Here is a 12597-nt window from a genome sequence, read left to right as displayed (position 1 = left end):
GCAGGGGGAATAGGCCGCGGTTCTCTGACCAACCGCGGCCTATTCCCCCTGCCACTTGCTGACATTCCCCATCAGTCAGCCCCTGTATTAAATTGACAGGGGAATAGGCCGCGGTTCTCTGACCAACCGCGGCCTATTCCGCTGTCATTAAATTTTTTTTCTGACGTGGAGTGAAAGGGGTTGGTTGACAGGGTTATATGCCGCGGTTATATGGGGAACCGCGGCATATAAGTTCAATTTATTTACGAAAGTGCCACCGCGCAGCATTATGCTGCGGTTTCTGGTGAACCGTGGCATAATGTGCGCTGTATAAACCTCTTTTTTTACTAGTGCATCCATCTATCCGCTGCTTTCTTTGGTTCTGGAAGTGTTCGTGACTGAATTGCAAGGATGCTTCCATCAAAACTGCTCTATGGTAATCGATTACATAAGTTGTCTAATCAATTAAAATAGGAAGTAATGCCATAATATGTTTCATAAGTGTGTAATCTGATTAAAATGGAAATTGTTTAATCGGTTAAATGAATTTATTTTGTCTAATCCTTTGCATTTAATAACCTGATATGTTATAACTGTCAATTAAATCAATATCTGACTTATGTGCTCATATAATCAATTACATGCTCAGGATAATATGTGAAAATAAAAACAAAACTATTAAAGCAGAAGAAAAATCTTAAGAGATTACATAAAAACCTTAATTGATTATAATGCGTCAGGATTCGAAAACATGTTCTTGAGTTCTGTTTCAAAACAACAATTGATATCAGTTTCAAATACTAACATTTACTTTGAGTTTTGAACACATGGGCGTTCAAGAAGAAATCTTAGAGAAACAAAATTTCATTGGTTGCTTATACATTAAGATTTTCTTAAGAAAAAGTAAATTAAAGCTATTCTGATTTGAATATAATCATTAAATTATACGTGGACATACTTTTATTTATTTTGTTTTGACTAACCTATTTGTAATAACAAAATAACTCAGTTTTTCACAAATTACATAGGTATCTATATATTCTTTGAAATTAAGTAAAAAAATTAAAATAAATCATAGACCTGATTTGACTTAAGTTTACTTATAAGTTTTTAGGCTTAATTGCTTTTTTTGTCACCACTTTGGCTGTAGTGTGTCAAGTTCGTCCATCCTTTTGAAAAAGTTTCAATTACTTCCAAACTTGGTTTGAAAGTGTTAATTTCGTCCAAACATGAGTAAAATTTACTTCGATCAAATCCTTTCCGTTAAATAAGTAGAAACGAAGTTAACTTTATATTCTCTCTCCTATGCTTTTTTGAACACAACAACTTTTTGTCTAATTACGTACCTTTCATTTAAATATATCTTGATATTATAACCCAACTTATTTTAATATCTAAAAAATATTACGAAATAATTTTTTTAAGAGTTACGAAGGAACACTTTTGACCTATTGTCATTTGTTTGGAGGCTCCGACAAGGCTTTTTAGCGGCATGGCGGTCTGTTTCGGTAGAGAAGAATGCAGCTGCTGGTCTAGCACAAAGGAGAAGAAGGAAAATTGAAGGTGATACGTTCTTGCTTTGGTGGTGGCTCGTGTGAGGAAATAAATAAGTTGGAATGATGGTGTGTGGTGACACTTCCAACGTGGAGGGTGTTCCCGGTAATGATCTAGCTGGTTGGAGAGAGATGTGATGATGCTGCTTTGGTGGAAACAAGGCTCTGCTACCCTTTTCTTTTGCTGAACGAAAAACAACCTTAAAATGGTGGGGCTCTCCACTGTTTATTTGCACTCTGATATATACAAAGATAAAGAAGTGGGCTTTGGACAGATCTGTCGCACACACTACTGGTTTTTATCTATACATCATTTTCTTCGTTGAATTTGTATACATTCCTTATATAATAACCCATTCCTCTGTTATGTATTTTACTTTTATTGGATTTATTTGTTTATTTCACTAGAAAAAAATCATGTAATAACTTCTTTATTATTTATTAAATTTTACCAAAAGAGAGAAAGCTGCAAACATTCCGCATTGCACATAAAAGCATAATAAAGAGAAAAATAAAATTAGCTGCAAACATTCTGCATTACACAAAAGTAGAAGAGAGAGAAAAATAAAGTTAACACCGTCTGCGTCTATTTAACGAACGAGATTTGATTGAAGCAAATTTTACCACGTTTGGACCAAATTGACACTTTTAAACCAAGTTCAGACATATTAAAACTTGGTTTAATACCTATTTTGGTCCCTCTTTTGGGGGTTTGTTCAAAGTGGTCCTCCCTTTTTTAAAAAGTTCATTAAAGTCCTACTTTTTGTAAAAACTATGCAAGTTAGTCCTTTTTGCTAACGGTGTTGATTCTACTAACGACAGAGCTGCCAGTTGGCTATTATGTGTTAAAAAAAATTATTAATTCTGACGTGGAAATGTAATAAAATTAGGGTTAAAATTAAAATTGAAATTAGGGTAATTTTGGGTAATTAGGCAAAGTGATTTTGGTCAGATGCAATTGGGATTTCTTTGCGATTGGGATTGGGATTTCTTGGTGATCTCATCGCCATCTCCGATTCTAGTGTAGACCCAGCTGCTGATGGGTTCTAGATTCTCTCCTTCTCGCGCTTTCTCTCTGTTTCGCCACCACCTCCCCTCTCTGCGCTTCGTGACAAAAAAAACACCATTTTTTCCTTCATTGCTCTATCACAGCTTCACTACCTAGGGTTAAATTAGAAATTCAATTTGGGGTAATTTGGTGCTGGTAATGTTTTGTTGTAGGTGCAGGGATTTTGCGTTTTGGGTTGCAGGTTCGTGGTGAAGGTGGTTGCTAGCGTCAATGGGCGACGGTGGTGGAATGAAACTACTATACCTTGGTTGATATATGGTGCAATGAAGGTTAGGGTTCAATGATGGAACAAAATTGTTGTGGGAAGGTTTTCATGGTTGTGCGATTTTGGCATATCTGTAATTTGGACTTTGCAAATTAGGATTCAATGATGGAACAAAACCGCTGTCACGAGGTTTCCATGAATGGTTGTGCGTTTTTTGCAGATCCATGATTTAGGTTTTTCGAATTAGAATTTGTGGAACAAAACTGTTGTTGCAAGGTTTCCATGACTGCTATTTTTGCAGATTTGCAATTTGGACTTTGAGAATTAGCTTTCAATGGTGGAACAAAACAGCTATCGCGAGATATTAACCCTAACTATATTAAATTCCACGTCATAATTTATTATTATTTTTTAAACACATAATAGTGCCAGCAAAGGAAAAACTTTACACTTCATCATATATTAGCCAGCTGGACAACTCTACTGTTAACAAAGTTAACGCCGTAACAAAAAAGGACCTACTTGCACAGTTTTTGCAAAAAGTAGAACTTTAGTGAACTTTTTAAAAAAGGAAAGATCACTTTAAACAAACCCTCCTAAAAGAGGGACCAAAATAGATATTAAACCTTAAAACTTTTTAAAAAAGATGGATGAATTTGACACACTATAATCAAACTGGATACGAAGAAAGCAATTAAGCCAAGTTGTTAATATCATCCCAAGTCATTAAATTAAACCCATTTTAATAATTAAAACTATTGATGATAGCAATAAATATTTATAAAATCAACATTAATTCCTTTTTATAAAAAATATTAAAATATATCAGTTTCATTAAATATTTTAATTTCAATTAATAAAAAGTTAAATATTTCAATTTCCAATGTTGGTTTGGAAAAGGTGGCCAAAGTCCATTGTGAATTAGAATATTTATTTCACGAGTTCTTTCTACGAAAGCTCATCAACCCAAAAAAAAAAAAAAGAAAGAAAAAATGCGCACACACATATAAATTACAAACACCCACACTTGTTGTTCGTTGCTGGCTATGTCAATGTTCATGACAAGGCGCGAACCCCTTCGATAAGAACCTTTCTCCTGCCTCTCCTTTCTTCACATTGGATCATTTCCTACTCTCTCTCCTCTTTCGTTTTCTCCCTTTTCTTTCTCTCTCTTCTCTCTCTTCTCTCTCTTCAAACGCACCGTTTCGCATTTCCATCATACGATCCACCAGCATTCTTCTCACTCCACTTCCCAGTAATAACCCCTTCCGCACTCACTCCCTCAAAATTCCCGACTCTCCCGATTCTCTGCATTGAAACGCCGTCGTTATATTCGACTGTGTTCCCGTTTCCGAAGCTGTTTTCATCGAGAGATGGACCCTGGCTTAGTCGAGATTCCACCTCCGGTGACTAGCAACACTCCCAATTCGATGAAGCCGGAAGAGGTATGTAACTATAGAACTATATGATTGTATAAATATATTTCTCAGTGTCTATGTATCATCACTAATTTTTTTTTTTCTTTTATTTAATTTGGTTTTGTGTTTTTCGAAAATTGTTTTATGTAGCCCGAGCTCTGGCTAAATTCATGAAGTTTTTGTTCTGATATAAGGTTTTGGATGATGATCGTTTTGGTTGATCAATTTGGGTTTCATGACGCTTTTTTTTTCCAAAAGGCTTCATTTTTTGAATTTTGCGGTGGCATGCATTTCTCGGATTGCGTGCTACGAACTTCGTTTATTGGTGTTTGGTTTCAGGAGGGGTATTGTTTCTTGATTGTAACATTGTAAATTTTGTGTGTTTTTTGGTTTGTAATGTTTCTGCGAAAAAGAAAACATTTTTGGCTCTCATTTTGTTTCATTTTTTCAGTCTAGTCTCCGGAGTGTAAACATTTTTAGTCAGGTTGTGAAATTGTTTTTATCAGCCCAAGTTGGTTCTTTCTGTACGTTTTTTTCACCAACAATGTTGATTTTGGATGATGTGACAAACATTAATTTGATATCGTATGTTCATGTGTTACCAAGTTAACCAACTTTTGAGATTTTGGGTTTTTTCCTGATGATTGCGCTCTTGTTACCAAGATTAGCTGACGTTTTAGGAGTTTTGGCACAATGGTTGGTGACTTAGCTAATATTTAATTTCACTGTGGTCGTGATCATATCTGCTTTCCCTTATGTATTCTTTTTAGTGACGCTTCAGAAAAACTAAAAAGATAAGAATTTTGACAGAATTATGCTATTGTTGGAAGGAATAAATTGGTTTGGTTGCTCAACAAACCAAGAATTAACAAGCTTGCCAAATAATTTGATATAAAAAGGTTTTCCTGTGTAGCGTTTTCATTCTTTTCTTTTGTTCCCCTGAAACTTTTCTGGTATTGTTACATATAAAGCTATGTTAATATTTAAATTTGGGTTCTTTTCTGTTAACATATTGTAATTGCAATTCCTAATTATGTAGTTGTTTCTTGTCCAGTTGTATCATTGCTGGGAATATCTTAACATGCTGAATTGCTGATTAATTCTTTTTTATAACATCATAAATTTTGAACAATGTCGCTTTATTTCCTAATTTTGACTGAGATATTCAAGTTGACCGAATTAATTGAATTTACATAGACTTCAATAACAACTTTTCCCCTTTTATATAGTTTTCTCTGAGTTTTTTTAGATTCAATTATGACTATGGGATTTATATAAATTTGTAATTGTATTTTACTTTTGTAGGCCATAAGGCATGATGTGATTGACATAGATGACGACAATGATTCTACTGAATTAGTATTAGTTGGTGATAAAGTTGGTAAAATTGACAAGGGGAAGGCGATAGCAACAGTTCATGATGATTATGGTGATCATCAAAATATGGTATACGACTTACTGTTTCTCACAAATGGTTGTTGTTATCTTTTCCAACATTGTGAAAGACTCAAATTTTGCTGGAAATCTTTTTTCAGGAATTGTTAGATGATGTTATGGATAAATCTGGATCAGGTGATGGGCATAATGCTGACAGTTCATGTGATGATGATGACTACTCTGATTTGTTTTCGGATGATTACATTGATGCAGACCAATCTGCTTTAATACAGACACATTTTGATAATGTGGATATACCTCCCGGAATTGAGGTACCTATTCCTTGGATGGCAGAGTATGATCTAGGTTTGAAAAAAACTAACTATCATTCATTGTCTCCTTGGTCTCATACCATGTCTGGTGCTTACGTTTCTCAAGTGACTGATTCATCTCAGCATTTGTTAACATTAGAGCCTTCTAACCTTGAAACTCAAGGACCTTCTGCAGGTAATTCCAATTTGCAAGTTAAAATGAATACTATTATTCAGCACCCTTCTGGAGTAGAGTTATCTTCCCCTCAGGTAAATTGCCTGAGTAAGAAGAAATCAAATGCCTCAAAACACAGGAGGCATAAGCCAAAGATGGCATTTGGAATGAAGTCATCTAAACCTAATTTATCTACAGGACCTTCTGAGAGTAAAAAGAAGCCTAACATTTTTTATGCTCCAGCTAGCCACATCTTTGTAGACAATTTTGAAGCCAAGAAACTGCAAAATGCAAGTGAGGTACCACATTGGGGACATTTTGGAAATTCTAAGACAGCAGATGGAAGTAAAACTTTGAATCATTCAAATTTTGTTGGATCTTCTTTTCATTTTCCTGGAGTTGAATCATTCATGTGGGCGAAGAAAGATTTTCATTTTCAGCCACTCTCTAGTTATACGGTTAAATCAAGTTTTGGTAGTCCCTTTGTTCCTTTTAGCGCTGCTCCAGAGCCCTTGTTTGATAACTCTTGGGTTCATTATCCTGGGAGAGATGGAAATAATGGAGCAGCTGCGGAAAGTGCTGTTGCTACAATATCCGATGAAGCTAGAGATGAAATTTTGAGGAAATTCCAAAACTTTAAACAATTTGATACTATTGAAAACCCTTCAGACCATTACTTTCTTAATGCTAGCTGTTCCATGAAACAGGTAACCGCTTAATGCATTCCTTTCTTTTTTCAGTTTTAATATTAATTATTTAGGCTTAATGTCAATTTATTTCCTGAACAGGTTTCACAGAAATGTGCTAAAAGACTCCAGGAAGAGTGGAAGTCATTGGAGAAGGATTTGCCGGGTGAGAGTTTGTGTAGTATTCCTGTAATAATGCCTAAATAATTTCCATCAAGTCACTCTGTATTTTATTAAATTGAATTCTTTTCAAGCTGATGGATCTATGGTATGATTGTGATTGTTAGTAATACGATAAGGGTACTTATTGTCATACAAAAGCACCATTTGCATGGTTTCATTGTTTTAATATACACATATACATGCGCACTTATGAAACAATGATACATTGTTTCCGTTCATGGAGTCCAGATACAATTTTGGTCTGAAATTGGAAGTTAACATGGCTATATATTATATTTTGAATGATTATGAGCAATATGCTGCATGCTTTTCGGGAAATCCCTTGCTGTTTCTTTGACACTTGATTTTATCTTGATCAGATTCAATATTTGTCAGAGTTTATGAATCAAGAATAGATCTTTTGAGGGCAGTAATTATTGGAGCAGAGGGAACACCTTATCATGATGGCCTTTTCTTTTTTGATTTTTTCTTCCCAAGTAGCTATCCCACTGTACCCCCGGTCAGTGGTTGAGGATACTGTATCTGAACTACACATTTTTTCATGTTCACATTTTTCTTTTTTCAAATCTAACCAAGGGGCATTTTTCAATGCAGGACGTCCACTACCACTCTTGTGGGCTTCGACTCAACCCAAATTTATATAGTTCTGGCAAAGTTTGCCTTAGTCTACTTAACACCTGGTCTGGTCATGAGAATGAGAAGTGGCAACCAGGTGTTTCAACAATTTTACAGGTTCTGGTCTCTATACAGGGTCTAATCCTGAATTCAGAGCCATACTACAATGAGCCTGGATTTGCCCATCTAATGGGTTCTAAAGAGGGTGCGTTTAATTCCTTGCATTACAATGAGAACACATTCATCCTATCATTGAGGACAATGGAGTATATCATGAGAAGACCTCCAAAGGTTTGATTCTTGAAATATCTTATTTCTTTTTTGTGTATATTAAACAATATCTATCGTTTAAGAAAGTGTACCTTGTCATGTTCACTCATACCTTATTGCACACTGATGGAATGTCTTATCACGTGAATCCCATATTTCATGCATTGCACACTTTATTGTATATTTATTTGGGAACAACATGGTGCATTAATGTATTATTTATCCGTTCAACAGCATACCCATATTCACTTAAGATATGCTCACTGCTGTTACTAATGAAAAAGTTTATCTGGGCCACGCTGATCAGTAGACAACTGGGCCTAATCTGTGAAGGGATGGAGGATGTTGGGGTCATTAGAGACACAAAAGGCTCCCCAAGTAGTTGAAGAAATACTGCTGATGTTATATTTCCCATGATTCTGTTTTGCTGTGAACCGTGGTTCACATGTTTGTGAACCACGTGTGTGGCTAGAATCTCTTTGCTTGTAACCACCTGAGTATATTCGGAGGGATGGGCAATTGCTTCAGTAGTGAAGAAATTGTTGGATTTCTCTTTTTCTTTTAGGACCTTCCTTTGCTTGATAGACGTTTTCTCATTTATCCTTCATCAGTATCAATTGGTCCTTTCATTGATGTCTCATGCCTCCAAAAAATGAACTGCTTCATTAAAGTATTGCCCTGACAATGTGATGCAAACACAGTTAAAGGAACACTGTCACAGTGTTTGAGTGGAGATGGCTATAATGATCAGATTCTTTAGCAATCTGCCAATGCAGGTGGTCCTCGACTACTGCACACTGTTAGTCCACCGAAGATGCACCTTCCAGCCTTTGATGGCTCTGAAAGATTTGCCTGCTTTTCTCAAGCTGAATAGTATTTTGCTCTGATACACACTTCTCTTCATGAACTTATTACATTTCTTCCCTTCTTTATGCATGGACATACTCTTGCATGGTATTAGTGGATGTTTTCTAATCATCAGATCATCTCTTGGGATGCCTATATCCACTCTGTGGAGCTCTGTTTTTGATATAGGACTTTGTATAGTCGGGTACTCTATTTTTCTTTTGTAGTTGTTAGAAACGGTTAATAGTTATTTCTAAATAGGGAAGTGATGATCTGACTTATTAATTCATATTCATTTATAAAATTTCCAAAATCTCTCCTAATTGAGTACAGTTCGGAATCCAGTCTTCCCTTAGAATCCCAAATTCTTTAAATTCTTTGAGTAATTCCTTCTGCTAGAATTGTCTACATCAGTGGTATCAAACAAATTTAATGGCTTTTCAAGGTGCACAGTTCAAGCTTTCTATTGCCTGTCATCCTCAAACAGATGGACAAACTAAACCGAGGTTGTCAATAGATGTTTGGAAACCTTCTTAAGATGCATGCTGCAGATGTTCCTCAGGATTGGTCAAAGTGGTTAGCTTTGGCTGAGTGGTGGTATAATACCACTTATCACAGTACCATATAAGCCAGTCCTTATGATGTAGTTTATAGCCAAAACCCTTCATCTTATCTTCCTTATTTACTAGGGGAATCAAGAGTGTAACTAGTTGGAAGAACTTTGCAGAAGAGAGAAGAAGCATTGAAGCTGATTAAGTTTGACATGAGAAGAGCACAAAGCAGGATCAAACAGCAAGCTGATAAATAGAGAAGTAATCAAACATTTGATATTGGTGATTTAGTGTATGTGAAATTACATCCTTATGAGAACTGGAGGCAAAAGTATGATCAAGAATCAATTTGAGGAGAGACCAAATGGTTCGAATACGTGGTTGGAGCCTAGTCGCCCTATCCATAACCTAACGGTAACTTCTGTGGAAAGCCGAGTGGCAATCACAAAGAATGTGGGGTCCGGACGAAAGGAAAGAAACCTGAGAAATTTGTCTTATGAGGAGTATGAGAAACAAAGGAAAGAAGGAAGATGCTTTAGATGTGGCGAATGTTCGGTCCTGCTCACCGCTGCCTGGACAGGAACCTGTGAGTCATGATATTGGCGGAAGACAAGGACGAATGGCCACTTCCCGAGCCTCCAGACCTGAATTGATGAGGAGCCATGAGATAAGCTCCCCGTTTCCAACCTTGAGGACAAGGTTGTTTTGCAGTGGGGTGTATTGTTAGGGTATAAGGGGGGAAATATTTAGTATATCTAGAGCAATATTTTAGGGAAATATTTATATTAAATAAAGATATATTCTAGGGAAATATATAAGGAATATTTATATTAAATAAATATATATTCTAAGGAAATATACGGNGAATATTTATATTAAATAAAGATATATTCTAGGGAAATATACGGGGAAGATTTTTATTAAATAAAGATATATTCTAAGGAAATATACGAGAAATATTTATATTAAATATAAGTATATTATAGGGAAAGATTTAGCACAAGATGGACTGGAAATAATTAGTATAAATAAAGTTAGAATCTAGGGTTAGGGTTATGCTTTTGATTTGTGAGTTTTGTAAAGGAGGTTATGCTCCAGGATAATTGACGAAGGTTATGCTCCCAATTAGGGGATGACGGAAGGAGGTTATACTTCCAGTTATTGTTTACTTGTGTTTACCCAGATATTACCATCTATAAAAGATATCAATTCGTTCTATTCCATTCTTTTATTATTCTTTTGCTTGATTTGAGTGTGTGAGATATTGTTCTAGTTACGTTCCATTCTTTTGCTTGATTTGTGTCGATGATTACACAATTAATGCGCACTATCAGTAAAAGACAAGTTTTTCATTCCCACGGTGGATGAATTATTAGATGAACTACACTGGAGCCTGCACCTTTTCCAACATTGACCTGTGCTCCAGTTATCATCAAATCAGATTGGACCCCGGGAACACTTTCAAAGCAGAATCATTTTTAATTCTTAGAAACCAATGTCCCATGTACCTTCCAGGTGACTATGAATCAGTTATTTCAAGCTTTTTTGCATAAATTTGTTTGCTATGTAGCTGAGGTTGCACATCGGACATGATACAGCTGGGCCTAATTTGTCGAAGGTTGTTGAATATATCTTTCCTTTGATCGAAAGAGGATTTCTCATTTATCCTTCTCCCCGTATTAGAAGTGTTACTTTAAAATGCAGATCCTTGGAAATACATGAATAGTAATTAAGAACCAAGGAGTTTCTATGTGTGTGTGTGTGTGTTTTATGTAAATTACGTTTTAGTTGTAACTTTTTTTTTTGGTTAAAATATTGGACCATTGAGGTTATTTTTTGTTTCAGAATTTTGAGGACTTCGTGGCTGGGCAATTCTGCAGTCGAGCTCATGATATTCTGGTGGCATGCAAAGCATACATAGATGGTGCTCAAGTAGGTTGTTTGACCAAAGATGGGGTGCAGGATGTTGATCAAGGTGACAAGAGCTGCTCCAATCAGTTTAGGACATCTTTGTCTGCACATGTGGACATGCTTGTTAGAGAGTTTACGAAAATTGGAGCTAAGGACTGTGACAAAGTATTTCCATCAGCAAAGGAGAAAACTTCGGTGGATGAAATACCCGAGGTTGCTGCAATTTCTGATAAAAAATTTCGAGACATGATGAAGTCTTAGAATATATTACATTTTGTCCATATGATTGATTTAAATGGAACTCATTACTAATTATAACAATGGCTGCACATAATTCTGGATATTGTTTATAGTTGCAGACGATTCTTATAATCCATAGAATGACAAGAGCCTTCTTTGTTTCATGCTGGCTTATGTTTTTTTCGATGCTTATTTGTTGCCTCTTAGTATTTTTGGAGTACCAGCATACGTGGCAGTGAATAAAAGATTCTAAAAACAAAAAGTGCTGACGTCTCGTCCTCACAATGTATGATAGACTACACATTCAAAGAGATAGATGCTTTTTAGTTTATTTATTAGACACTGAACAAATTTTCACCAAACGATATAATAACAATGTTCCTACATAACTTCTCTTTCTGGAAGTTTATGCAAAAAGAAATCAAGAGGAATGTCAAGTAGTAGAAGTACAAGTTTCAGAATTTGAAGTTGTGATGGATAAATCTGAGATAGTTGCCAATTAATCTGAAGTTTTGGTCAGCAAACCTGCGATCATGATCAGAAAATCTGAGGTAATGATCATAGTACAATAGTCGACATAAGTTGTAATAAGTGATGACAAGATACCCTATGTTGAATAGCTTTGTGCACTAGAAGAATGTTAAGCACAATGTATAGAACAAATAACTGCAAACATTGTCACAGTGATACTAAAGTTTGCTGAAAACCTTAAATCCTACCATTAATCTCTCAACCTCCACTTTCATTACAACAATGATGCACTCTAAATATGATGATAGTAAAATATATAAGAAAGAAGCAAATAGAAACATGCATATAGGGAAAAATCATATAAAAGTATACATATAGGATCAAAACATATAGAAGAAAATAATGTTTGTTGTTTGCATTTTTTCTGTATTACATAATATTGAATCTTCGTATCTGCATTACATGTTCATTTTGCTCTGAATGTACTTCTATTAAATTGTTATTATGATATTGTAGTTTTGATAATTGTGGAAAAAGCTATGACGTTGTGCTATAATCCAATGTGATAATTTGATATCTTAAATCTATCAAGTTATACCTTTTACTTGCTTTCAAATGTTTAACATCTCGTTTTATTTTACTCATCATGTACCTCGCATCACTGGTGACACCTTTTTGTTGATGACAAAAAGGGGAGAAATTAACGTGAAATTAAAAGGATTTTCAAGAATAAACAT

At 35.3% G+C, this 12597-nt stretch overlaps 1 protein-coding gene across 1 annotated transcript; it reads left to right on the top strand.

The window, feature by feature from the left end:
• The first annotated feature begins 3783 nt into the window (after nucleotides 1-3783).
• Nucleotides 3784-11441, top strand: LOC106777424 (probable ubiquitin-conjugating enzyme E2 26). The gene is made up of 7 exons (XM_014665011.2): nucleotides 3784-4251; nucleotides 5530-5670; nucleotides 5760-6794; nucleotides 6876-6939; nucleotides 7316-7455; nucleotides 7551-7862; nucleotides 11084-11441. The coding sequence occupies exons 1-7, from the start codon at nucleotides 4180-4182 to the stop codon at nucleotides 11408-11410; spliced, it is 2091 nt and encodes a 696-aa protein (XP_014520497.1). The 5' UTR covers nucleotides 3784-4179; the 3' UTR covers nucleotides 11411-11441.
• The last annotated feature ends 1156 nt before the right edge of the window (nucleotides 11442-12597 follow it).

The sequence above is a fragment of the Vigna radiata genome, chromosome 2, assembly GCF_000741045.1.
Source record: "Vigna radiata var. radiata cultivar VC1973A chromosome 2, Vradiata_ver6, whole genome shotgun sequence".
Lineage (NCBI taxonomy): Eukaryota > Viridiplantae > Streptophyta > Magnoliopsida > Fabales > Fabaceae > Vigna > Vigna radiata.
This window is presented reverse-complemented; position numbering and strand designations above follow the sequence as displayed.